Raw genomic sequence first — 25,980 nt, 5'->3', positions numbered from 1 at the left:
TGTCCCAGAGAAGCTCTAGATTGGCCCAACACACCCCACCTGGGGCACCCCAAACACAGGTCTGCATGTACTGTGTGACAACTGGCAGCAACAGGCCATAAAACATCACCAAACAGCAAAAGCAAGGGTTGAATTTTCACAGCAATTGCTGTCAGGAGTTAGTCCCACAGCCTCAGGACAGCTAATACAAGAGGCTGGAATTGCATCGAACTCATTTTCTTTACTCAAAACCGATTGTGTATTGATGAAAGCGTTTGTTTTCTGCAGACAGCTCACCGTTTACTCCTGGACCTTTCACACCACTGCTCAGCTGGAAGCACTGAGTGATTTCCAAGACCAACCTGAGTTACAGGTCAATGGCAGCTGTTCAGACAAACCACACATGGGCAGTTTGCAAATCTCCCAGCTATTTTCTTCCCATGAGACCAACAAAGCCTTTGTGCACCCCCTGTCCCCACCTAGGCACCAGCCCTTGGTTTTAAAGTTTTACTCTTGGTTTTAAGAGGCCCATGATAAGAACAGATTTCTTCACTCTTTTATCTGAGGGAACTGAGCTCTTATTCCCCCTTTTTAGAGCCAAAATTGCCTTATGTAAAACTCCAATTAATCAGGCTTGGTTGCACAAAAGGAAAAAGCTTTACAAGATTAACCAAAACCCCAGTAATAAGATATTAAGGAAATACAAGCACCTCATTCTTCAAATCAGAGGGTTTTAATAATAATGGCAAAAATCAATATGAAACCAAACTAAATGTGCTATTTGTATTCATCGGGTAATTTCATAGAGAGTCTGCCAATTCAGATCTCCATTGCTATGATAAGTAAATACAAGCATATTACTTTTCTAGATCTCAAAGTTTTAATAGAAATGATCAAGAGCAAATGCAATCAAAAACTACCTTTCACACCAGCCAAATTCCAATTAAATTAGGCCAGATTATTCAATAAGGAAGCCTTCAAAACCCAAGCTCTTTATTGATGCAACAGTACAGAAATACAAACGTGCTGCTTTCCAGATCACAGAGTTTCAATGCAGGGGAAGAATTAAGACTTCGGAAAAATTGATTTCATCTAAGTTCTGCGAAGTGAACACAGTATTTCCTCCTCCCTCTGACTTGTTTGACTGTCCAGCAGCAGCCGTCAGCGTCTCCCTCTTCCCTTTGCCAGGAGCTCATTACTGTACTGGGTGGGAAGAAGGAAAAAAGGAAACAGTTCTTAGTACCTGTAACACAAGAGATTTGGCAAGGAAAGGAACTGCACTAGAAAAATATTCATGATGAACACTCCTGCTACCACATACGAAATCATTTCCCTTCAGACTGGAGGGCTATCAACATGCCTGGAACCCTTCTGCACTCTATAGATGACCAACACCTTTTAAAGGCAGAAAACTCAGGGTTAGATGGTTATATCAAAGCAGATGGGCACAGAAGACTTTAAATCAGTGTGATCAATTAGCAGCAGCTAATAGGCAGAGATGTACAAATTATTTTATTAAAGCTGTGAATAGCAGAACTCCTGACATCCTATTCTTGGGGAAGATTTGTCCCACCCCATTTTCAGTGTCACTGCACTGAGATTCAAGCTGGTTTATCCGCCTCTCTGACCAGGCCCCAGTGTCTCCAGGCTGTCTCAGCTCAGAGCACCTGACTCTGAGGAGTTTTCTCTCTTTTCCAGACTTTGCTGACAACAGGGAATTTCAGTGCAGATTTCCAGACTGATAATACAGGGCAAAGGAGGGCACCACATAGGCAGGGACAAGCCCTGCTCAGGGTCCCTGTATCTTCTGGGATCTGGGTCTGAGCTTCCAAACTGAAAAATAAAACCTCCAAAGGCTTCATAAATTCCGAGTGGCCTTATTATCATACATTTGTTACTGTCCTTCTGCGTTTCTACTGTCAGGTGATGTTACATGAGAACAGACTCATGAAGCCTTTGAGAGGAGAATTTAGGACAGAGATCCCTCAGGCGATGTGAAAGGGATAAGGCAGTTTTGGCAGCAGCAGAGGGGGGAAAGGCCAGGGGACCCAAGGAGGTTCATCTGCTGACCCCCCTCTGCAAAAGGGGGAGATTAGGGTAAAAAACCTGCAGGAAACCTGCACCAACACCAAGTTATCTGGTCTGCAAAGCCCTGACTACATCAGCCAGTGGAGAGGTCACATACCCTGAGCTGCAATGCTCCAAGAGCTTTTCTGTGCTCGAGCAGGAACAGGCACAGAATGGGTGGTTGCAATCAAATTATCCCTTAAAAGAAATAACAATAAATTCTGAACTTCCCAATTACAGGGGACAGGCAAACCTTGGAAACCATTAAGAGCTGCTGCTTCTGTTGATGAATTATCCAGAGTGCACAGAGCTATTTGCTGAGCTTCACTGTATTAGACTAATTATAAATTAATATATTGCTCATTACACAGTAAAGCTGTGCACTCAACTAATGCACTGCTGCAAAGAGCCTATTTTAAAACATCCTCTGGTACTTTTATGATCTAGATGTTTAATTTACTTCTGTTCTGGCTTAAATGCCACCAACATGTCATTCTTTCACAAAGAAATATCCTGGCTTCATCCTGCCTCCTTCGGGGCTCAGCAACATGGCTGAATGATCAAACTTCGATGAAACTCAGGCTTTTTTAAACGCTAAGTGGTTGCACAAGAAATGAAGCAAAACAACACAATTTCAGACTAATTCCTGGGCTACTAGTTTTTGAATGGGTGTGTATCACAGCAGCTGGCTGGCAGGGGATTTTTGGTCCCAGTGCTCCCCATGCACATGTGGCTGCTGCCCTGGGGAGCTCAGCTCCCCTTGTCCTACACGGAGACAGGTAGAACCAGCAAAAGGGCTGCTCTCCTCAAAGAAAAATTGCTTTTTGAAAGGAATCGAAGTCTCTACTCCTTTGAAGTACAGCATTTCATTTAAAAAGGACTTCTGAAAATTATTCATCCAGTTCCCCTCTAGAAATTAAAAGGAATCATTTTCACTATCATTTTCACATAGCTTTGTCCAGAAACAGAGATGATGCCATAACCTTACATCCCCTCTATTCTGCATAGGCAAAATCTTGGAGATTAGGGAGAGAGAAGGATCCAAGAACTCATCCTCTGCCTGGAGCTGTGGGGCAAGGAGGCAGCCAGCTGAAGAGGGGAATGAAACCCCACTGTCCAGCTGCAGCAGAAGCCTCAAAAAATGCAGAGAAACCTTGGGTTTAGACCAGCCTGAGGACACCCAACAGCTCTGGATGCTGCAGGAGAAAGTCTCCCCAGCTTTGCACTCACTTGAGGGGAGTTGTCATAATTTAGTCTTGCTAAGAAGAGCTCAGTGAGCGCAGCCTGGGAGTGAAGCATCTCCAGAGCCAAGTTTGGAAGCAGAAAGCTGGTGGGTTTAGCAGGAATCACAGAGAACAACACATCTGCCCAATAAAGCATCCAAGGCCCACCTGAAGCCATTCCCGTGAAGGGTGAGCACCTGGCCCTGTGCTCAGGCAGGGGAAGTTTGGGCATTCCAGGAAGGAATCCCAAGTGGTGGGAAGGGCAATGGGCAGAGCCAGTGACATCCAAAGTGGCCATTTACTGGCATTTGCCTCCTCAGTCTCATAGTCTGACTCAATCTGTACCCATCTGTGTCCCCAGACACATGTCAGGCAGCCTTGGCAAGAGGAACACCAGACCTACAGACAAGGAGGAAACTCCACATTGAGCTGGCAGGCAGGATGAATAGGAGGAAATGTAGCCTTCTTTCTTAGAAAACACTGATTAGCATTGCATTGTTCCAGGGAGCATTCTTACCACATGTTTTTATGTCAGACCATTCTTTCTGCACAGTACTTAGCATAACAGAAACAACAAATACAGAACAGGATCAGCCTCACACAGCAGTAATTCTGGAAATTGCTATTTCCTTCTTTCCAAGGAAAGCATCCTGGTGACTCAGCAGCACAGGGTGGATTGGCAGCCCTACAGAGGAGAGAAACATTCCCCAGAGAATCCGGTGATTTGCAACCTTAATAACACAGAAGATATGGCACTCATAATATTTGAGACCCCCCTGTGTGACCAGAGCTACCACAAGGGGGAAGGCATATGGAGCAGAGAGAGAGGACCCAGGGCTGCTGGAGAGGGACCAGAGGGGTCCTGACCAGTGACAGAAATACATGAAACTGTGTAACCTGTGTCAGGGCTGCAAAACCAGCGAAACCACAGGGCTCCCTGGTCCCCCCAACTGTGATAAACCCCAAAGCAGCTTCTAGAGAGCTACACTGACCAGACAGAACCAGAAACCTAAAACAATTTCTATGAGGCAGACAGACTTTCTACCCTTGCTGTCCCTCACCAGAGAAGGGCAGGAGGAGGCTGATGGGCTTCTCCCTTGGCGTAGCCCATCGCAGCCCCCTTCTCAGCAGCATTTGCACCCCGAGAGTCGGGGCAACCAGCGGGATGCGTCGCTGGGCTGGACCAGCTCCCAGGGCTGTAGTGCAGCCTGTGTCGCCACCCAGCGCCTTCTCAGCTCCCTGCAGTCCCCCCAACCACCTCCTACCGCTGCTGAGCATCCCCAGGAAGACCCCACTAGCAAAAGGACCACAGGGTGATGGAGAAGCAGCAAGGGGCTGGGGGCAGCTGCAACACATCCCAGGGTACAAGGACACACAGCTCCTACAAACATACAGAGAAACAAAAAGCTGTGAGTAGAGAAATACTCTTACCTGGGCAGCTCAGTAGTTTATACAAGACTTCAGGAATCCCTACAGTTAATTCTAAGAAGTGACAATAAAATCAGACCATTTAATGTGAGATGCAATAAAGACCTGTGCATATAGCTGCTAATAAAGCCACCAGCATCATATCTAGTCTTCTAGCACAAAGAGGCACAGATCCAAGCTGCTTCCAGTTTTCTCTTTCAACATTTTAACACCTGTAATAGGAGACCAGGGGCATATTTATTGGGGAACACTTTAACTGGAGTCAAGCAACAGCTGGGACACCCAGGTGCGCAGTGGGTATAAAGCAGGGTAGAAAATGAAGCTGCAGCTTTAAATAGGGATGTGTAAGCAAACAACCAAAAGCAGAGTGGGAAAGGAGAGTTTGGGTGTGAGGGCCTTAAAAAGGCAAGTTGCTGATTAGCCTAAAACTGGGGATTAAAATATGGGAATATAGGGTGCTCAATAACTTCTATAGAGTGGTTGCAATAATCCAACATAGTTAAAAGAGCTCTGGATGACAAAGACAGCTAGAGTATATAGAGGGTTTTCTAGAACCAGCAGTAAGAGCTTTGTTTTTGCTCTGACCTTGCAGTGCAGAATCCCTGCACAGAAAGAAAAGCAGACGGTTCTCATAGGGAGCTGAGAGCACTGATGCACGCAAGCCTCAGGAAATAGCCTCAATTTTACTACATAGTAGACAAATAATGTATTTTTTTTTTTTCAGCAGTGTTTTTGTTGTCATAGGAACCCAGAGGAAGGGAGATACTGAGGCTGGGCTAAGTAAGTGATGCTGTTCAAGCTGCCAGATTCACTCTCTAAGTCAGTGGGAATATGTTGTTCTGGGCCAGCTAAATCTGTGTCCTGATCAGTGCTGGAGTACAGCAGCTGGGATTGGAGAGATTCAGCTCACAGTCCTCTCACATTAACTCCTTGCTCCTCTGCAGGCTGGATGTTTATTAATAGCCTGGCATGGCTGCGAGTGGGTTGGGTTTGCTGATGAGCACAGAGAGAGTGACAAAGCACCTGTCGTTGGAGTGGGATGTTGTATCCGAGTAGGTGGCTCTGCTGGAGCCCTGGGAAGATAGAGCCAGGAAACCAACTGCTCACTTGCCGGCAAAGCACTGGAAGGGGAACAGTCACGCGTGGGCAGGGCGAACCCATCTCTCCTGAAGATGCATCTCTGCTTTTCCTCCTACAGCCGGTAAAAGACTTTCCCGCAGCTGCTTCTCGCGGGGCTGCGCAGCTCTGGCTCATCCCTCCGAGGCTGAGAGCGGAGAGTTCCCCCCGGAGCTCCGGGCTGCGTTTGGGGTGACCCCTCTTAAGGGCTCTCCCTTCTTCTGGACTGGGAACCGGGTGGTTTGTGCACCGAATAACTGCGGGGCGACACGCTGAGCTGCTCCTCCGACGGTTCCCCTGCCGCTTCCCTCCCCGTTCCCTACTCGGGGGGGAGCGGGGCGGACCGTGGGGCGGAGCGGCGGGCCCAGCCGGGTTGGGCTGGGCTTAGCTGGGCTGGTCATGCTGCCGCGGGTGCGCGCCGCCGTGGCGCAGCTGGTGGCGGGGCTGGGAGCGGGGGCGGGCGGGCAGCCCCCCGCGGAGCCCCGGGACGGCGGGGACGGGGGGTCGCCGGTGGGGGCTTCCTTCTGCCGGCCGGCCTTCCTCCAGCTCACCCCCGACGAGCTCCGCCGCGCCGACGACCAGGCGGGCCGGGCGGTGCAGAGCCCCCGCGACGGCCGCCGCCGCTTGCCCTGGAGCACCGGCTACGCCGAGTGAGCGGGACCGGGGGGGCCGGGGCGGGGGTGCCGTCGGGGCTGGGGCTGAACGCGCTCTGGCTGGGTCTTTGCAGCCCGGAGGGGGGTGGTGTTGGAACTGGCAGCGTTTGCACCACTGTGGGATCCTCGGGAGCTAAACTGGGTCGCAGGCAGGGCGGTGAGCGGTGAGCTGCGGCTGGTTCTGCAGATGGGTAGATCGCTCTGTAAATGCTTGCTGATGGCAGAGCCGGCAGCGCAGGTTTGTGCTCTTACCCATCCCTGGGGGTTTCAGGCTCTTCTGTTTTTTTTGTTTGTTTTTTGCGCATATGTGCATGATACCCAGTGTTGCTGATGGGGAACTGACACTGAGGGGTGAAGGAACTGCTGCGGTTCTCCTTGAATTCGGGGGAGGAGGGAATTGAAGCTGCCTGGGGAGTGGGACCTGATTGCGACTTCCCTTTCGAGGGCCCGATTCTCTTCTCCTTTCACTCTCTGTTAGTCCCATCCTTTACTGAAGGCAAGCTGTGAAGGTCAGGCTTTGAAGGCCACCTTTGCTGCTCAGTGCTGTCAGTCCACTTCTGGATCCCTTGCTCAGGCTGATGTCCCCAGTATTCTAGGGAGATTTTTGAGAGGTTAATTTGCCCCAGGATATACTGTGGTAGGAGTACCCAGAACAAAACCCACCCTCTGTTCAGCGGTAAGACTTCTCATTTCTCTCCTAATACTTCTGTCTGTAAACCGCTTGAAAAGTACACGTGGAAAAACCTCATCTTGTTGTGCATGGTGACAGCTTCCTCCTGTGAGCGGGTTTTGCACTCTAGTCCTGAAATCTGCTGTGCCAGCAGAGGCTGTGAAAAGCTCATGTGATTTTTTTTTTTTACAAAAGTTCTGCTGGTTTCGTCTTCATTGCTTTCTCTCCTTCCCTGAGGCACCTGTTCCCTCTGAGAGGTGATGGGACACAGATGAGGCTGTGATCTCTTTGCTGGGTGTCCAGGGGTCCTGGCTGGGGCTGTGTGTTGAGGCTGGTGTAGGGGTTCAGGCAGTTGCCGCGTTTAGGACTTGCAGTCCTAAAAGCCAACAGATTTTCTGGTCGACTCCCTTGGTGGGTGCCTGGATGGCTGTGCTCCCCCGGACCTGGCTGTGCTGGTGGGAGTGAGCACTGACCCCAGATCAACCTCTGCAACTGGTCTGGGACATCTCACCTGCAAAGAGCATCCCTGGGGACATAGGGGCACGAATGGGGGATGCAGGGCTGAGGTGCTGCAGGGTGGCCTTTGTTGGAGCACAGCGTGAAAGAAATAGCCTTTATATTTTGTTTCTTCTCGGCAGGGTGATAAATGCGGGGAAGAGCCAGCACAATGAGGATCAGGCGTGCTGCGAGGTGGTGTTTGTGGAGAGGAGACCCAGCCCGAGGGGCCGGCTGCCGTCCAAGGAAGGCAGCGGGGAGCTGAATGGGGTGAGAACTGGGGATACAACAGGGAGGATGCCTTGTGGCAGGACATGAGATGGGGCACATGGTGATGTTTGCCCACCACTGTTTCCTCAGCAATTCCCTTGGTTCCTGGGCTAGCTGTGGCCATTGTCGCTGCTGGACCACACCAGGGCTAGCTGGCTAGGAGGCTGCTGGCCTGCATGCCCCAGAGGGCTGCAGAGGTGGCTGCTGCACCGGCCTTATCGTGCCTCCCCTTTGGAGGAGCCAGCTGCCAGAGACGTGCTGCTGGCAGCATGAGGTGCCTGACACAGCGCTGGGCTGGAGCCAGGGACCAGCCTGGCTGTCTGTCCAGTCTGTTGTGTCCAGACACTCTTGATCAGCTGCCACATCACTCCTGCCTGTGCTGGGACCTGCAAGCTGGAGGCAAAGCCCTGTGCTGCAGTTCTCAGCTGGTGACCCCAGCTGCTCTGAATTCCCATCCTATCTGCTTCCTCCCAGGCTCACTTAACCTTCTGTTTTCTCTCTGCAGGACAGGAAGGGTTTTTATTTCCACTACTGGGCCTTGTTTGATGGCCACGCGGGCAGCGGCGCTGCTGTCATGGCATCCAAGAGGCTCCATCTGCACATCTGTGAGCAGCTCCGGGACCTCGTGGATGTCCTGCAAGACCCCTCCCCACCTCCCATCTGCCTCCCGCACAACACGGAGCCGAGCCGGGTGTCCCTTGCAGAGTATGACGGGGAGGTCCCCAATGATGCTGCGCCACGGTTTCACCTGGAGAAAGCAGTTTCTCACGAGAGCCTGGTGATTGGTGCCATTGAGAATGCCTTTAAGAACATGGTGAGTCCCTGCCTGCGAGGATACCCAGGTGTCCCCTGGGAACATCTCTTGCTGTCTGTGTCTGTGTTAGCTTGTCCCTGCTGGCAAAAGGCAGCCCTGCAGTGAGGAGGGGGGTCTTGGAGAGGGCACTGCATTGCTCTCCTGTGTTTTGGGTTTCAGGACACAGAGGCTTTGGGCTCTGGACCTGTGCAGGTGCAGAGAGCTTCATGGCACTTTGTTTCAACAATCTCAGTTGCTCCCCTCCTATCTTGCTCTTTCCTCCCTGCTCTGCTGCCCTGGTGACACCATGTCTCGTGTTACCCTGCAGGGGTAACTTTGGTCCTGCAGCCGTCCCTGAGCTACATGGGGAAAGGTGCCGGGGCCCCATCTGGCTGGTGCTCCCAATCTGGATTGAGAGCTTGGCCTATTCAGCTGCTGGAGCAGCCAGGCGCTATTTTGGGCTGTTGTAGCTTTGCTTGCTGGCGTGGGGCCACCTGCCCTCCCTGCCTGGAGCTGCTCTCTGTCTCCCCAGGATGACCAGATCGAGCGGGAGCGGGTGTCCCAGCGCCTGGCTGGGGGCTGCTGTGCCCTGGCTGCCATCTACCTCATGGGCAAGTTCTACGTGGCCAACGCCGGTGACAGCAGGTACAGCCCTGCCAGGCAGCCCCCGCCTTTCGCCTGGTAATCGGGGGGCACCCCGGTAGAGCAGGGTGGTGCTGGGGGCACAGCTGGTGAGGAGCACCTGAAGCTGGGCTGTCCTGGGGAGGCCAGAGTCCCCCCTGCCTGCACACCCTGGGGACAGCGTGCCCTGCCGTGATCTCTGTGTTTGCCTGGTGCACAGAGACGGCTGCAGAATCACCTCCCAAAATCTGGGTTTTTCTTGCCCTGGCAGTGTCCTGTCTCCTTGCCAGATGTCTCTGGATCATGCGCTGGCCTGGGATGCAAACCCAGTGAATATTGCCCTCAGCAAGGCTTTCAAAACAGAAAACGTGCAAGAGGTCATTTTAGGACACACTTCATATTGGCGAACTGTTTCAGGAGAAGGACATACAAATCTATGTGCAGACAAGTCCCAGGGGAGCTTGGAGCCCAAGGATTTTGACTGATAGATGCACTTCCTTGGGTGTATTAATGCATTTGCAGCAGGTGTGGCACCTGTGTTGGAGATCCTCAATCCCCCCATGACCTCTAGAAACATCTCATAATTAGACATTTTTTAACACAACAATCAGAGCAGCCCCTGCAGCGAGCCGTGGTGCTGGTGTGTGCTGGGCACTCACAGCTGCATCCTGCTGTTGGCCATTTCTGCCTGTCCCATGTGCAGCCCCCCTCTAAAGGAGGGTTTGCCACCTTTGTGCTGCTCCTTTTCTAACCATCTCCTGTCCTTTTGGTTTGCTCTGCTTCATTCCCCTCTGCCCCATGCTTCTCTTCCATTTTTCTCTTCCTCCCTGTCCCTATCCCGTGCAGGAGGGAGCTGTGCCCTGCCTGCTTGGGGGCTACAGGGGGGGGTTAGCTGCAGCGGAGCCATTAAACAGCCCCCCACCTTGCGGCAGGGAATGGGTTTTACAGCCTGAGCAGGGAATAGGCCCCGTAGAGCTGGGCTTAGCTCCCCCACCATGTCTCCTTTTCTCTTCTCTAATCTCATCCTTCCATGTTTCATTGCAGGGCCATTATCATCCGTAACGGGGAAATCATTCCAATGTCCAGGGAGTTTACTCCAGAGACAGAGAGGCAGAGGCTGCAGTTTTTAGTAAGAAAGACCTTTATTCTAACTTAATTCCTGCCGAGCCACCTCCCAGCCCCTTCTGATGGCGCTTGTCCATCCCAGCCAGCTCGCTGGGTTGAGGAGAGACTCTGGGACATGGGGACCTGCCCAGGCTCACTGGTGTGCGGGCATCTTCTGGCTTGTGGAGCCCCAGTTTGCTGTGGGGTCAGTGTGAGGGGCTGTGCCTGGCCAGGACCTGGGGGTCCCGGGCTCTTGGCCTGGGGCTGGTTTGCTCCATCATGTCCTGCTCCATGCCTCTGCTCCCTCTCACGGTCGAAGGCGCTGCAAAGCTCACACCAAGCTCTAGTTTCTTCCCCAGCTGCTCCCTGGGGACATGGAGCACTGACGTGTGCCAGCAGGTTTCTAGTTTTTCTTCCTGAAAGCTCTCCCTCTCCTGCCTGGCCTGGACAACCCGCCCTGTGCCATACAGGGAGACTTTTTAAGGTCATAAAGACCTCTCTGATGGCAGCGCAGAGGAGAGACGTTTGTGTTGGAGGAGGTCTTGCTGGATGCGATTTTCTGGCTTGCAACGTACTTGGAAAAACACTGAGGCGCTTTTTTTTTTTTTCCTTGAGTCTATTTTTGAATGACCGAGAGGAGAAAACTGCTGCGAGCGGGATCCTCTCCAGCCGCTGCGCTGAGCAGGGTGCAGGCAGGGGGCCAGGCACACGCTTGCTCTGCTGCACGGTGCCCAGGCTGTGATCAGGATCCCCCCTGGAGCAGGATGGGGCTCTCCGTGCCTCTACACTAAACCCTGCCCTGTTCCCCAGGGTTCTCCTCCTTTCTTTCAGCTCTTTCTTCCTCCACCTGCATTTTCCTACTCTCCCTATTCCCTGTCCCCTGCACACTGTGCAGCAGGAGGCTCTGGGGCTGCTGGTGCTGTCCTGGGAAGGGCTCAGTGCTGCTTCTCATCTTTCATCACAGTTTCTGAAAAGACCCTCTTGTTCCTTTCCTTGGACAAGTGCTGTGCTGAGCCTGGGGTCCCAGGAAGTGGCTCGAACTCCTCCTGAGCAAATTCCAGATTCTCCCTTTCAGAGATCCTTATTTCCCAAAACTCTCCGTACAAAAGCATCACCTTCGTGCTGGGTGTACATGTGGCTCTCGCCAGCTTTTGTCTCCCCTCTGGATGTAGCACAGATGGGTGGTTTGGAGCTGCTTTACTACCACCTGTTTGAGGTGGTATCAGCTGATCATATAATCATAGAATGGTTTGGGTGGGAAAGGACCTTCAAAGCTCATCCAGTCCAACCCCTGCTGTGAGCAGGGACATCTTCACCCAGCTCAGGTTGCTCAGAGTCCCATCCAGCCTGGCCTTCTCTGTTATTCCCATTGTGAAATGCTGTAGCCGAGGTCCCGGCAGGCTGGTGGGTCTCCTGCTGTGGTGCCTGGTGAGGTGATGTGGGCGCTGCTGCTGGGATCCCGCTCTCCCAGCCCTGTGGCTGAGCCACTGCATCTCCCCGCAGGCGTTCCTGAAACCCGAGCTGCTGGGGAAGGAGTTCACCCACCTCGAGTTCCCCCGCAGGATCCAGCCCAAGGAGCTGGGGAAGAAGATGCTGTACAGAGACCAAAACATGAATGGCTGGTAACACTCCTCATCCCCCAGCAGGCTCTGCACCCAGGGTCCCAGCTCCAGCCTCCTGTGGGGCAGGGGCTGTGTCATGCTGGGTGCCCCTGGGATGCTGTGTCCTGAGTGGGCAGGTACTGGAAGCCTTCACCTGCTGATACCTTGTCTCTGGCTTATTTTTAACCAGGGCTTACAAAAAGATAGAAGAGGATGACCTGAAGTTTCCACTTATCTATGGGGAAGGCAAAAAGGTGAAGTGCTGTGGTAGGAGCTGTGTGGGGGTCACTTCCCACCTGCACTTGCCAAGCTGAGGGTTTCCAGCCTGTTTTTGCTATTTGCTGTTGCTGTTCCCATGCTACAGCTTCTCAACTGGGAATGGAGGTGGAGATGAAGCAGCTTAAAAGCTTTCTTTCGATTTTTGCTGTTCTCCAGGCTCGGGTGATGGCCACGATTGGGGTCACACGGGGCCTGGGAGACCATGACCTCAAGGTGTTCAGCTCCAACATCCACATCAAGCCTTTCCTGTCCTGTTTCCCCGAGGTGAGCCTGGCTGCTCTGTGCCCAGGGGTTCCTGTGACAGCTGGAGCCGGTCGGGGTGACCAGATCCATGGTGGCATGGGCCTCCTCTGCCCCTCACTGTCACATCTTGCCCTGTTGCTTGCCAGGTGAGGGTTTATGACCTCACGCAGTACGAGCACTGCCCTGATGATGTTCTGGTCTTGGGGACCGATGGGCTCTGGGATGTCACCAATGACAAGGAGGTGGCTGGTGCGGTGATGGAGGTGCTGACAAGCTACGAGCCCAACGACCCATGCAGGTGAGCTGAAAGCAGGCGGGGGATGAGTGTGTCCTGCTCTATAACATCTTCCTTGCTCCTTGGAGCAGTATTGTGGCCACATGTCCCTTGAGGCTGGTGCTGGTGCGATGCTCCCCTGGATGTGTCTGAGCTCAGATCTCTCCAAGAGACCCTTCCCTGCACTTCTAGCTCCTCCAGGGACCACAGCATGCATCAGGGGATCTGGGTGCTCTGGGGTCACTGCTGAGCTGCTGTGCCTGTCCCCAGGTACACCATGGTGGCCCAGGAGCTGGTGATGCGGTCCAGAGGGGTGCTGAAGGAGCGGGGCTGGCGACTGGCCAATGACAAGCTGGGCTCTGGCGACGACATTTCTGTCTTTGTGATCCCTCTGGGTGGCCCAGGCAACTACACGTGATGCCCAAAGACCCCAGGGCGGAGGGGCTCACCTTGCCTGGATGGAGAGGAGCAGGACGCCGCTGCTGCCCTGGGGCCACCTCTCCTGTGAGCACTTGCTTCCTGAAATGACTGTGAGAAGAGTAAGAAACCTGGAGCCTCTGTGCCCCTGCCTGGACCATCCATCTCTACCCGCTGCATCCCAGCCCTGGGTGGAGATGGAAAGGCATCGACCAGAGAGCAGGGACTGAGTTTGAAGGGTGTTTTTTTTATGCTGCCACATTTTTCATTGCTGTGAAAAGCCCCAAATCTTTCCTGGCTTCTCGGTGTGTCCTTTGCACCTCATCCCAGGCTTGGGTGTGCTGGTCCCAAGGATGTGTGATGGCCGTTGTGCTGGTGGGACACTGGCACCTGGAGAAATGTGTCCTTTCTGCTGCAGTCATCTCCCCCTGCCCTGTGACACTTGCACCAGTGACACTGGCCCCTCACACCTTGGTCCCAGCTGTGTACCTTGTTTTAGTCTGTGGTTTGGGGCAGCACTTGGTCACTGTGCACACCGAGAGCCCCTGGGCAGGAATGAGCTATTGCACTGGCTGTGCTACAGGTTCTTCCCCCACCCCTCTTCATGCCTTGGATCACTGCTGTGTTTCTGGAGCCAATTATTTATTATTAAGTGGAGAGCTGAGCTGGAAAAATGTCTAAATCCTTCCTTGGTGTGGGGAATCTGTATGAATATGTGTCTATATTTTTGAGCGGTTCTAAGTTGGCCACTGCCAAGCAGCAGTTGCACACAGAGCAGCCCTATTCAGCCCAGCTTAACAGCTTAAATGTGCTGCATGGATCTGCTTAGCTGAGGGCTGGAAACTCAGAATAAAAGCAGCTTGGTTGTGACTGGGAGGGGTGGACAACTCTGTCCTTTTTCTTAATACAGCTGGTGCTGAGCAGAGCTGTAGCAGCAGTTGATGTCTGCACAGGATCTTATTTTGCATCACACATACCTCTGACCTGGAGGATGCGTTTCCTGGACCTCTGCAGAGTGTTGAGCACTCCAAAAACATGTAGGATGGTCCCATCCTGGCAGTGGGGTGGTGGGAATTGCTGGGCTGTGGTCCCTTGTTTTGGAAAAGCTCTGTGGCACCCGCAGTTTGTGTCCTGTTGTCAGTGGGTGCAGCCAGCTCTTGTCAAGTGTCACCTCTGGTGAATGTTGTTTGTCTCTTGTAATCAGTGAGATGTAAATAAACTGGGTGTGTTTAATGAGAAGTGAAAGTTATCCAGCAAGATTTTAACCTATTGACATCTGTGCTGAAGAGAACAGGGAGTGACACTGGGGCCAGGAGCCTGTCCTTGCATAGCACAGTGTGTTTGAATAAAGGTTTTGCCACTCGTGGTCCTGCTTCAAAGTCTTTCTTGCAGAGCTCCTGCAAAGAAGACTTACTGAAAAGCCAATTAGCTCTGATTAATTGACGTAGGCAGGTTTGGTAGCAAACAGGCCCAGGCAGAGCCATGTGAGCTACTGTCCCTCTGCCCTTGGTGCTGGATGGACCCCATGGAGCATCCATCCCTCTGGTGTCAATGGTGAATGGGAACCACAGATTCTTCATGGTGCTGCCTGGGTTTGCTGGTGGCCAGCACCAGCTGCCTGCTAGAAGCATCTCTGCTGTCCCCTGTGCCCCTGACTGCTACCTGGTGCTCCTGATGCTCACATGTGTTTTCCCCCACACTTGTTTGCACAGCCCTGTTCCCCTGGCGTGAAGCTCTTTGTGCCGGTGGCTGAGAACTGGCTCTGCTTTTCCAGGTCACTGCCTGGGAGCTGCTGGATAAAGCAAGGAGGCAGAGACTGCATTTAAAGCTTCCTCTGTGGTTCCCTTTTTTTATTAAGGAAACATTTCCTTTGGACCCAGCTCCTGGCTTGGGGCTTGATAAATTAAGAAAAATTGTCTCCGAGCCCTTAAAATAGCAGCAGTTTATGAGCCTGGGTCTGGGCCAGGACCCTGGGGCTGCCTCTCCCTGGCAGGGACCCAGCCCTGCAGCTGGGGTGTCATGGGGAGGAGCAGCCGGGTCCTCCCTCTCTGACAGCCCAGAGCGGGAAAGGAGACCCCAGGGGGTCACCTCGGTGTGGGGCCCGATGTGTCACAGTCCCGCTCTATCAGTGGCCATGCAGAGGGGACTTGAGATCCTGGGACAAGGCACGTCGCTCACACCCCACTGTTTCTGATGGTCTTCCCTAAGGAGCGAGCAGCTGGCTGGGCGGCACATGGGGGATGCAGGAGGGGTGTGATGGGGTTTGGCTGCTGGGATTTGCTTCTGCTGGTGGTGGCTTTTGGCGCTGCCATAAATAAAGCTCATGGGGGGGGAGAGGTGTCTCCGCGAAAAGGGCTCCCATGGTGGTGGTGGAGGATTCCTGGTTAGGAGGCAGAGCACGGGGTGGTCTTTGCTATTGGTCCTACCCGGGAGGGGCTTTTGGGAGCAGTAGCTCAGCCCTTCCTGGCAGCTCTGGATGCTCTGGGAGCCGAGCGCCGGGATCGCCCCCCATCCTGCCTGGCATCAGGAACCTAAAATAAGGACAAAAAAACCCCTTTCCGGGAGCCCAGGCTGGCTGCGGCCCCACGGGAGCTGTGCGGGGAAGGGGCACGGCCCCGGCCCCGCCCTTCGGCTCGGCTCGGCTCAGCAAGGCTCGGCTCAGCTGAGCGCGGCTCGAAGCGCTCCCGCCCCGCCTTCCGCGGGCGGCCCCCGGACGGGGCGGCACCGCCCGAGCCGCTGCGGAGCCGGGGCCGGAGCTGGGAACGGGACCGCGACCGGGGCAGCGGCGGAGAGAGGTGCGGGCTGGGCTGGGCAGCGCTCGGGGTGCGGGGGCCTGGGGGGCTGAGCGGTGTGGGGGACCCTGGGGCCAGTGTTGGGGTGGGGGGGAGGCGGGGTGCGAGGTTACTGATGGGGTCTGGTGGATCTGGTGTGGTCTGGGGTTACTGGTGGGGTTTGGGGAAACTGGGATTTGGGATTACTGGCACTGGTGGAATGGGGGGTCAGCGCTGGGGTGCTGTGGGGGAGCTGGGCATGGGAGGTGGGTGCTCTGGCTGGGATGGGTGGGGCAGGATTGGTGGGTGGGGTCCCTGGGCGTGGGGTTAGGATGGGTCAGTGGCGGTTTGGCCACCGTGGTTTGTCCCACAAGGGTGGCCTTGGACTGTGGGTGCTGCCCAGATGGGGGTCCCCGCTGGCCCCCAACTGGTGACCAACCTGGGCTGGGCTGAGAGCCTGGGGGCTGCCGCCCCATCCCACCATCCCCCCTCACATCCCCCTGCTCCAGCAGCGTCCTCGCGTGCAGCCTCAGTCACGGAGCGGCCGTTCTGTGTTTTCTTCAGAAAAAGGAAAAAAGTTCCCTTTGCTTACTGCTGAGCTCATTTTTAAACATTTATATTAGAGGGGCTTGCGGGGGGGAGGAGAAATAATTGTGTATGTAATGTCTTAGGAGCAAGGGAGCATTCCAAAACCATGACTGCGCGGCCCTTTCCAGCACTAACAATCAGGCAGCCAAGTCTTCCCAGAAGCAACCAAACCCCCTAAATCCACTCTCAGTCTTTCGGTACCCCCTGGGAAAGCAGCAGTTTGATCCCTGGGGCTGCTTTGCAGGGTTCATCTGCACAGGGGGTGGGCTGGGGACGGGGACCCGGCTGAGCTGAGCTCTGCTGCATCCCCAGCAAAGTGATCAGGTTGTGAAACCAGAGATGAGGAGGCAGCGGCTTTGACTGTCTGTATTTCACTGCATAAAGTTGCGTTTTATTTTCATTTTTTCAAGTGCTTTTTGGTGTCTGCACAGTTTTAATTTATGTTCAGCTCCTCCTTCTCAGCCACAAGTAGTATAGCTAAAGGCTGTGTGGGATTTTATGGACTTTAAATTGAATCCATGTTCCTGACAGCTACAGCTTCTCTAGGGAAACGTTGTTTTTAAGTGGAAAATAAGCCAAGTCACTGTCTTCCAACAGGTTATCGGGAGCATTTAACCAGGCTCACCTCCTAACTTGCTGTTTACACTGGAGAGGCGTATTGACATGAAAAGTAAGGAATGTATTAGCAAATATTGATTGGCTCTGGGGCAGCGGCAGTCAGGCTTTGCACAAGGACAGGCATCCGTGGAGGTTGTGGCACGTTACTTGGAGCTTTCAGCAAGACACTTGTGTGGCCACGAGTGCGGGAAAGCTGTTGCTTCTGTGGGAGGTAAAATAAGAACGTGGCAAGATGTCTTTTGGGAAGGGAGGTGAAGGGCAGGCGGCGTTTTCCCACAAAGCACAAGCGCTTGTGGTTCAAGCCTTGTTTGGGCTTTAAAACTCTGCTGTTCGAAGTCCCTTTCTCTGTGTTTGCTTGTGGATGTTTTTGTGGGATTTAGCAATGAAAACAAGCCGCTCTGCTTTGGGTCTGGATTGGGGTAGTTGCCCTTCACTGCCGTGCTGGAGCATGCTATAAATACAGACTGCCTGAAAAATAGCTCACAACTTTAGAAAAAAATATAAGATCTAAAATCACTGAGTTTGAGCTCCTTTTTTCATTATATTTTGGATATTGCAGGTCTAGGTCTTAAGCAAAAGCTTCAGGATGCTTTCCCAGGGGTAAATAAAGCTCCTGTCCTGGGTGTTCGGTGCCGGGTGGTTTTGGCAGTGGGGCAGGTGGGATGGGAAGGCTCCAAGCAGCGGGTGCTGGTGTTGCGGGTGGGTGTGGGTCGTGCTGTGGGTGTCAGCGATGGTTGGTGGTGTGAGCTGGATGCTGGTCTCAGCTGAAAGGCACAGCTTGGCCTGCCTGGGGGGTGCGTGAGCTTGAAATCACAGCTGCTGCTCTGCCAAAACCAGCGGCACTTTGATGGGCTCCGAGCTGCGATCAACCCAGGAGCTTGGAGCCCGAGTTCTGCCCTGGCCGGCGCGTTTCCCTTTGGCATTGCTCTTCGCTTCAAGCCCTTTTTGGAACTTGCTTCTATATAAGAGTCCCTCTGATACCAGAGACGCTTGCCAGGACACTTGTCCTGTGCTGCTGTGGCTGTGATTTAGACGTCTCAGCAAATTAAGTTCCCCTCGATGCACATACCTGTCAGATTTTCATCTGGAAGATCACTTTCATTTTGATTGCACCAGCTATGCCAGCAAGTCCTACCAACTTAAAACTGTTTTTGTTGTGAAACAGCACTGCAGGGCTTTCTGCTGGTTGATTCACAAAAATGACCTGTGTGCCTCTGTCATTCTGTCCCCAAACACTTTCAATCTCTTTCCAATTAATTTGGGGGCAGCTGCTGCCTTGACACGCACTTCTGCAGAGGTCCCTGCTTGTGCTGATTGCCCTGTTGGTGGGGTGGGAGGGGAGGTCCCCCCCATGCCCTGGCAGCTCGGTTGGAGGCCAAAGTGGCTCTTGTTTGCCCAGTGGATGCTCTGCAGGGTCCTGTCCTGAGGTGCCCTCGCAATGGCAGCAGCCCTGTGCACACACAGCCATGTTTAGAAGCAGAGACAGCTTGTCCCTGGCTGCGCTGGTTAGAAAACATCTTCTGTGCTCCCTGCTGGTGTTGTGTGCTCTCTGGATGCTGCGAGCTCCCTTGGGTCTTGTCTGTGATCCATGTTGCACAGCCTGAGGTTCATGTTTGGAGGGTTTAAAATCCAGTTACATGCCTTGTGGCGGTTCTAACCTTGAGCCTGGTCTGTTTTGCGTTAGCCCAGCTCCTTCCCAAAGAGGAGTTAAATCAAAACAGTCCGACCAAGCACTTGGATGCTTTTGTTTGTTAAACCATTGCAAAGTTTAGCTGAGCTGAAGACACAGCAATGCCAGGAAGGTCTGTCTGTTCAAGGAGGTGTTTTTTCCTACTGTGGTTGTGTTTTGGTGCGGTGGGTTCTGGATGGCTGCCTGGGCTGTGGGGTGATGGGGCTGCACATACCAGGCTGGCCGTTCCCTGTGCTCCACTCTCGGGGGAGCAACCAGAGAGCTGCTGGGGCAGAGAAATATTTTCTCATCATCTGACAGGCAGCCTGTAAGGAGATGCTTGGTGACAGCTCTGCAAGGCAGGAATCATAGAATCATGGAACAGTTTGGGTTGGCAGAGACCTTCCCAGTGCCACCCCTGCCATGAGCAGGGACATCTTCAGCAGCTCAGGTTGCTCAGAGCCCCGTCCAGCCTGGCCTGGGATGTCTCCAGGGATGGTTCATCCACCACCTCTCTGGACAACCTGGGCCAGGCTCTCACCACCCTCAGGGACAACAATTTCTTCCTCATGTCCAGCCTGAATCTCCCTCCTTTAGTTTAAAACCGTCACCCCTTGTCCTGTCAACACCAGCCCCAGCTCTGTTCTCCTGTCTCTGGCCAAGATCACCAGGGCAATGCTATCTCTGCGTGAGTGCTGCTGCAGGCTTGACCCTCCTTGCTCCACTCTTTGCTTGTTGGGGATGAGTAGGTTTTGTTCATAGTGGGACTATGAACCCCTGGGGGCTGTGGGGAGCTGGGGGTGTCCCTGTGACAGGGCTGCTCCCAGCATGGCTCTGTCCCCGCCAGCCCTGGCTTCAGGGCTGTGCCTCCGGCCAGGGCTGTGGGCAGGACAGAAATTCATCTGGTGTTGCTGATAGGCGGTGTGACAGGTCCAGCCGGGGTGCGGCCGCCAGCAGCAGCGCTTGGGAATTTCTGCTTTAGAACAAAACCCCTCTGTTGGCTCAGGGAGCTCAAGTCTCGCCAAAGAGCTTCGCTGAAAGATTTCTATCCCTTGTTTGAGCCTTTCTTCAAAGTGTTACCATCCTTCCCTGCTGTTTCCTGAGATCCCGCAGCAGACACTGGCTGACGGACGCATCCTGCTGCCAGAGGAATTCCCCGTTTCCTGCCCAGCAGGAACTTCACATTTGGAGGCACAAAGCAATAATGCAAGGGCTGTCCTGGAAGGCTGGCTGGTTTTATGATGATGTCTTTAGAATAGCTGCTTGGAAAGCAGAGCAATTTGGCCTCATTTTACCATTTCTTGGCATGCTGGAGGAGCTCCCTGCTCAGGATTAAGCCGGTGTGGTCGCCACAGGCACTGCCGGGACTGGCGCACAGACCAAACCCGGTGCTGCTCTGCGGGAGGTGCCAGCACAGAGTCGCTGCTCCCCTGTGTTATCTCTGGGAACGAGCATCTCCAGTGAAGCACCTAAAGTGCTGCTCGTGCCCCCAATCTGCAGGTGCTGTCTGGGCCAGGTTGAATTGCCGTCCTTTCTGGGCAGCCTTTGCTGTAACTCGGGATGGTTAATGCTCAGCAGAGTTTAAAATCTGAATTTCCACGTCTGATGTGAGCGACTGTGTCCTTTTAATCATTTGGCCTGCTAGCAGTTGTAGCAAAGCTATCCTCCTCAAACTGTCTCCATGTTTTCCACTCTCTTATCTGCTCATGATCTGGGGACAGTGCAGGGTCCCAGGGACTTGCCTTGTCCTGCTGAGTGACAGAGCATCCCTGGCAGAGGAGCTGATGTCCCCCAAGCAGAGTGCCACTGGCATCAAGTGCTCGTGTCACTCTGGCTGGCTCAGGGGACGAGGACACGGCCGGGGCAGCCCAGCCACCCACTGCTGAACGCAATGCTCGCAGCCTCCTCATCCTGCTTGCTTTGCATGCTGGCTCTGCATTAGTAATGGGTTATTTCTGGGCCACTCTCGTGAGTAATGGAATGAATCGTGCTGTGATTTTGGGTGGGGACGGTGCCTCTGCCCTCTGAGTCACTGCTCAGCATGACGCCGGGCTCAGGAGCCCTGCCGGGGCAGGGTGGACACCGGAGGCCGTGGGAAGGAGCTCTGGGTGCAGGGACTCTGCTCGGTTTGGAGCCGGGACAGCATGCAGGTGGGGGGGACGGCTGCGTCACCGCACTGGGACACTCCGGTTGTTGTTGTTTAGGTCCGATGTCTGGCAGACTGGGCACAGGCAGATCTCGCTGTCTGTCTGGAGCGGGTGTTTATCTCCCCGGGTATCCTCTGTTCTTGGAGCTGCAGATGTGTCTCCTTCTGTGTTCTGGGGATTAGATAGCACTGCAGCCCATACCACCTTTCTTCCTCTGTTTGTCTTTGAGATACGGAGCCGCAAAGCAGCAAATCACATTTTGCTGTGGGCAAAGGAACTTTCTGTCTAAGTAAACAGGTTTTTTTGCCCATGAGCTCTCCTTTTTCTGTGCTGTGGAGGTGATGGCTGGAGAGAGGCTGAGCCTTTGGTCAGACGAGGATGGTTTGCAAGGGGGATGATGCATTTCTTATGTCCCCAGGGATATGCTGTCCTCAAGAGTTGAAGGAACCTCTCTTCAGGTGGGCAGGAGGCAACAGACTCCTCCAGCCCTTTTATCTGGCTCCATCACACACATGTCATGTCTCCTCGGGATAAGTTTACTATTTTTATTAGTGACTCCACAGCACTCAGCAGCCACAGACTATTCCTGCTCTGGCTTGTGAGCCAAAGTGCTTGTCACCTGCAAAGATCTGGCCCAGATTTGGGTTAAACCTTCCCTCTCCTGCCCCAGCCACACAGTGGGTTGGGCGGTTGGAATTGTGAGAGCTGTGGTGGTCCCTGAGATTTCCCAGGCATTTGTGTGACAGCCCTGGGGACAGGGTTTGTGTGACAGCCCTGGGGACAGAGTTTGCTCCAGGCAGGAGCTTAGCACTGACCTGCTAAGTATGCAGATGAGAGGAGCTCTCCTCAGGCCGCTTTTGAAATGCAAGTCAGCTGTTGAGTCTAATTTCTTAATCCTTCTCTTGCAGCTAATTATGATGCAACCTTGCTTGGGTTTTTCTCTTTTCCTTCTTTTTATTCCAGAGAAAGGTGCGGGTGTGATCACTCTAGGAGGGGATGGGTGCTGGGCTTTTGTTAAGGCTCCATGTGAGTGTCCTGGTGAAATGCAAGGTTTGCCATGTCCAAGCCTTCCCAGCATGATCCCAGTGCAAACTGGTCCCAGCACGGTGCATTTGCGTAGGTGTGAGCATCCTTCCCGCACGGTTCTTTCCTCTGCACATCCCTGATGCTTCAAACACAAACTGTACCTTCCAACCCTGCTGCCCTGGGTACTGCGGTTTGGAGCGGGGCTGGGCTGGCTGGAGGACATGGAGCATCCCTGCCTTTCTGAGCAGTTTTCTGGTCACTTGTCGTTTCCCCCAGCCCTCATAGCAGCCTGTGCCCTTCCAGGGATTAAACCTGAGCTGTCAGTGTGCATCTCACCCAGGATTTCTGCAGGGACAATGAGTGGGTGATGTGCTGTGGGTGCTCAGGGAGCAGGTTGGGCTCTTTGGGGTGAAGTATCTGAGGAGCTGGGGATGGAAAAGAGATTCTGAGCCAGGGGTTGGGGAGGGATGTGATCCCACCACCGCCGATTTTCTTGTGCCTTGTTCAGATGCCACGGCAGGCATTTCATGGCATCGTCCCACACGATTCCCAGGCTTAGCTGTCATCTTCTTTTGAAACTCAAGGACGCAAAGGCATAGTTTAACTTGCAGGACTGTATCCCTTTGGCTTGGGGCAGAAAGCAGCCTGCTTTACTGTGAGGTTTCAGCTCTGTTTGCTGAGTGATGGCTGGCAGCTTCTCCTGTTGCCGGTGCCAGCATCAGCTCTCGGTCATTATGTGGCAAAGGCTCCTTTGTCAAATGGGCTGGGACGGGGCCAGCCTGGCGCCGGGTGCCAGGTGTGCAGGTCGTGCTTGCCCAGACCTCTGAGAGCTTGGCTTGGTGTGTTCCTGCTGCTGATCAGATTATTTGGGAGCTGGTGAGTGTGCCCGGGTGAAATCTGGAGTACAGTGTCTGCCCTGAGGAATTTGTAATCGGAAATTTGGGAACAATTTCTTCCCCAAGGGGCTGTGGTGCATTGGAACAGGCTGCCCAGGGCAGTGCTGGAGTCACCATCCCTGGAGGGGTTGAACAGACACAGAGATGAGGTTCTCAGGGACGTGGGTCAGTGCCAGGGGTGGGTTAATGGTTGGACTCAATGATCTTGAAGGTCTGTTCCAACCAAAATGTTTCTATGGTTCTCTGCTCTGTCCCACTCCCCCACTCTTGTCCCCCCAGCGATGGCGGCCATCAGGAAGAAGCTGGTGATTGTGGGAGATGGTGCCTGTGGAAAGACGTGTCTGCTGATTGTGTTTAGCAAGGACCAATTCCCTGAGGTCTATGTACCGACTGTGTTTGAGAACTACATTGCTGACATAGAGGTAGATGGGAAGCAGGTAAGAACCATCACAGAGTGCTGGAGCTGTTCCTGTCCCCTCAGTCCCGCGCTGGCAGTGCCACCACCTGGTGCTGCCACATGGGTTGATGTGCACGGCTCAGACGCACCCGCGGTTCCCACCTTTCTGGGCCATCTTGAACCTGCCCCAGTTTGAGGAAAACCATATCACAAAATCCCAGGCTGGTTGGGATTGCAGGAGCTCTGTAGATCCCCAGCCCAGCCCTGCTCACGCAGGGTCACCAGAGCAGATCACACAGGTGGGTCCAGGCGGGTTTGAATGTCTCAGAGCAGGAGACTCCACACCTGCTCTGGGCAGCCTGGGCCAGGCTCTGGCACCTCCCAGCAAACAAGTTTCTCCTCATGTTCAGATGGAGCCTCCTGTGTTTCAGTCTGTGCCCGTTGCCCCTCACCCTGGCGTTGGGCACCACTGAACAGAGTCTGGTCCATCCTCTGACACCCACCCTGAGATATTGATCACATTGATCAGATCCATCTCAGCTTCTCTTCTCCAGCTGAGCAGTCCCAGCTCTCTCAGCCTTTCCTCATCAGAAAGATGCTCCAAATCCTTTCTATAGCTATAACTGAGGAAGATAAACCTGCTTGCTGCTGTCCTGCTGAGCTGCATCCCTCTCCCCTCACAGGTGGAGCTGGCCCTGTGGGACACGGCGGGACAGGAGGACTATGACAGGCTGCGTCCCCTCTCGTACCCGGACACAGACGTTATCCTCATGTGCTTTTCTATTGACAGCCCAGATAGCCTCGGTAGGGCCCAGGGTGCAAGGAGGGGGGTCTGGGTCTCCTGCAGGTCTGGGTGCTGCTGTTAATCGCACACCCCAATGTTGTGAATCCCCCATGTGAGCTCCCCGCTTCCTGTGGGAAAAGCCCAGAGCCAATTCCTGCAGATTTGAGGAATCTGGTAGGGGAGCAGCCTCTCAGCTCAGGGGGGTCCACGTGTGCTCATTGCAGAGAACATCCCTGAGAAGTGGACACCAGAGGTGAAGCATTTCTGCCCCAACGTGCCTATCATCCTGGTGGGGAACAAGAAGGACCTGCGGAACGATGAGCACACGCGGCGGGAGCTGGCCAAGATGAAGCAGGTGGGGACAGTCCTGGGTCCTGCTGCCTTGGCCAGCATCCGCCTCTTCCTATGCCACCTCACTGGGTCTCCCCTTTCATGGAATCACAGAATAGTTTGGGTTGGAAGGGACCTTCTCAGCTCCCCCAGTGCCCCCCCTGCCATGAGCAGGGACATCTTCACTAGCTCAGGTTGCTCAGAGCCCCGTCCAGCCTGGCCTGGGATGTCTCCAGGGATGGTTCATCCACCACATCTCTGGCCAACCTGGTCCAGGCTCTCACCACCCTCAGGACCAACAATTCCTTCCTCATGTCCAGCCTGAACCTCCCTCCTTTAGTCTAAAACCATCACTCCTTGTCCTGTTGCAACCGGCCCTGCTCAAAAGTCTGTCCCCATCTTTCTTTGCCATGTGAATCCTGGGCTGGATGCCCCAAGGGCAGTCACTGTGCTTTTCCCAACCCTCTTTTTAACACTTTCCAGGAGCCGGTGAAGCCCGAGGAGGGCAGGGACATGGCCAACAGGATCAATGCCTTTGGCTACCTTGAGTGCTCGGCCAAGACGAAGGAGGGCGTGCGGGAGGTCTTTGAGATGGCCACCCGTGCGGGTCTGCAGGTCCGGAAGAACAAGAAGCGCCGGGGCTGCCCGCTGCTGTGAGCAGCCCAGCAGGCCAGCAGGCAGCTGCCTGCACCTGCTGCCTGCACCTGCTGCCTGTGCCGGCGGGGAGGGAGCACTGGCAGACAGCCGACGTGGGACCTTGTGGTGCCAGTATCTGCCCCCAACCCTCCACACGAGAACTGCCACCCGAGCCTGTGGGTGTCCCTGTGTCACCCCAGCGCTGTGAGAGGCCGGTGCCTTCAGTCCCCGCTGCTCACTGTGGGCCGGGTGTTTGTGTAGCTCTCCATGTCACCCCATTTTGTACCGATCTCCCTGTTTTTGCCTCTCCCGTGGGGATTGCTGCGGTGTTTGCTCTCCCTCTCCAGCTCCGGGCAGGTGCTGCAGAAGCAGGAGGTGCCGCTGGCTGCTGCCCACCGCTCATGTGCAGGGTCTGCTGCACCCTCGGGTGCTCTGCCCGCTCCCCTTGGCCGTGTGGGCACACGCCAGCTTTTTATACAGACTTGCCCAGGGCCATTTCCAGCCCTGTCTGTGTGCAGAACTGCTCTGCTCTCGGGACCCACACTGGGGCAGCACCTCTGCCCAGCTCCGCCAGTTACGCCTTCTCCCAGTCTGTGTTGGTCATGGACTTTGCACCGGTAAACTGAACTGCCTAACTGGGAGAATAAATGCAAACTGGGATTTCAGTAATTGTAACTCTGCTTGCATGGCATCCTTCTGGCTGTCCTTCGTGCCCCTGCGCTGCTCCAGGCTGCTGCCTGGGGGCTGGATCCATGTGTTGCAGGATGGGGGTGTTTGTTTGGCCTCAGCCCCTCTTGCATCAGCTGTTGCTGCAGGATCAGGGCTCATCACCACATGCTCGGGTAAGACCCTGCGAGCAGCTTCTGTGAACAGGGCTGGGTGGGA

The 25,980-nt window shown here is 54.2% G+C and overlaps 2 protein-coding genes and 1 long non-coding RNA gene across 9 annotated transcripts; 2 read left to right on the top strand and 1 right to left on the bottom strand.

Annotated features, from left to right (window-relative positions):
• Positions 1-422: 422 nt before the first annotated feature.
• LOC110364646 (uncharacterized) lies at positions 423-4,899 on the bottom strand. Its single transcript, XR_002423564.2, has 3 exons — positions 4,701-4,899; positions 3,787-3,954; positions 423-1,182 (listed from the first exon to the last, which is right to left on the bottom strand). It is a non-coding gene; the product is annotated as an uncharacterized LOC110364646 (long non-coding RNA).
• Positions 4,900-5,491: 592 nt separating this feature from the next.
• Positions 5,492-14,599, top strand: PPM1J (protein phosphatase, Mg2+/Mn2+ dependent 1J). Of its 3 annotated transcripts, none has more exons than XM_021298345.2 (10): positions 5,492-5,898; positions 7,775-7,901; positions 8,407-8,715; positions 9,227-9,339; positions 10,360-10,444; positions 11,923-12,041; positions 12,211-12,274; positions 12,456-12,563; positions 12,689-12,840; positions 13,087-14,599. In XM_021298345.2, the coding sequence occupies exons 1-10, from the start codon at positions 5,870-5,872 to the stop codon at positions 13,232-13,234; spliced, it is 1,254 nt and encodes a 417-aa protein (XP_021154020.2). In that variant the 5' UTR covers positions 5,492-5,869; the 3' UTR covers positions 13,235-14,599. The 3 variants fall into 3 exon arrangements, with proteins under 3 accessions (XP_021154020.2, XP_064894804.1, XP_064894803.1); XM_065038731.1 differs by lacking the exon at positions 5,492-5,898 and adding an exon at positions 5,976-6,463; XM_065038732.1 differs by lacking the exons at positions 5,492-5,898; positions 9,227-9,339; positions 10,360-10,444 and adding an exon at positions 5,966-6,463.
• Positions 14,600-15,859: 1,260 nt separating this feature from the next.
• RHOC (ras homolog family member C) lies at positions 15,860-25,770 on the top strand. 5 transcript variants are annotated; one of them, XM_065038735.1, is made up of 6 exons: positions 15,868-16,028; positions 17,190-17,262; positions 23,228-23,385; positions 24,029-24,149; positions 24,354-24,484; positions 24,943-25,770. In XM_065038735.1, the coding sequence occupies exons 2-6, from the start codon at positions 17,256-17,258 to the stop codon at positions 25,114-25,116; spliced, it is 591 nt and encodes a 196-aa protein (XP_064894807.1). In that variant the 5' UTR covers positions 15,868-16,028; positions 17,190-17,255; the 3' UTR covers positions 25,117-25,770. The 5 variants fall into 5 exon arrangements, with proteins under 5 accessions (XP_064894806.1, XP_064894807.1, XP_064894810.1 ...); XM_065038737.1 differs by lacking the exon at positions 15,868-16,028 and adding an exon at positions 16,037-16,056; XM_065038734.1 differs by lacking the exon at positions 17,190-17,262 and having other exon boundaries at positions 15,860-16,028.
• Positions 25,771-25,980: the final 210 nt, after the last annotated feature.

The sequence above is a fragment of the Columba livia genome, chromosome 22 (assembly GCF_036013475.1).
Source record: "Columba livia isolate bColLiv1 breed racing homer chromosome 22, bColLiv1.pat.W.v2, whole genome shotgun sequence".
Classification (NCBI taxonomy): domain Eukaryota; kingdom Metazoa; phylum Chordata; class Aves; order Columbiformes; family Columbidae; genus Columba; species Columba livia.
This window is presented reverse-complemented; position numbering and strand designations above follow the sequence as displayed.

Bases quoted from the DNA above. Each gene is read 5' to 3' on its own strand.
- RHOC (XM_065038735.1), top strand. The intron at 24,150-24,353 runs GTAGGGCCCAGG...TGCTCATTGCAG, and splicing joins TGACAGCCCAGATAGCCTCG to AGAACATCCCTGAGAAGTGG. The intron at 24,485-24,942 runs GTGGGGACAGTC...AACACTTTCCAG, and splicing joins AGCTGGCCAAGATGAAGCAG to GAGCCGGTGAAGCCCGAGGA.
- PPM1J (XM_065038731.1), top strand. From the start codon at position 6,213: ATGCTGCCGCGGGTGCGCGCCGCCGTGGCGCAGCTGGTGGCGGGGCTG. The intron at 7,902-8,406 runs GTGAGAACTGGG...TTCTCTCTGCAG, and splicing joins GCAGCGGGGAGCTGAATGGG to GACAGGAAGGGTTTTTATTT. The intron at 8,716-9,226 runs GTGAGTCCCTGC...CTGTCTCCCCAG, and splicing joins AGAATGCCTTTAAGAACATG to GATGACCAGATCGAGCGGGA.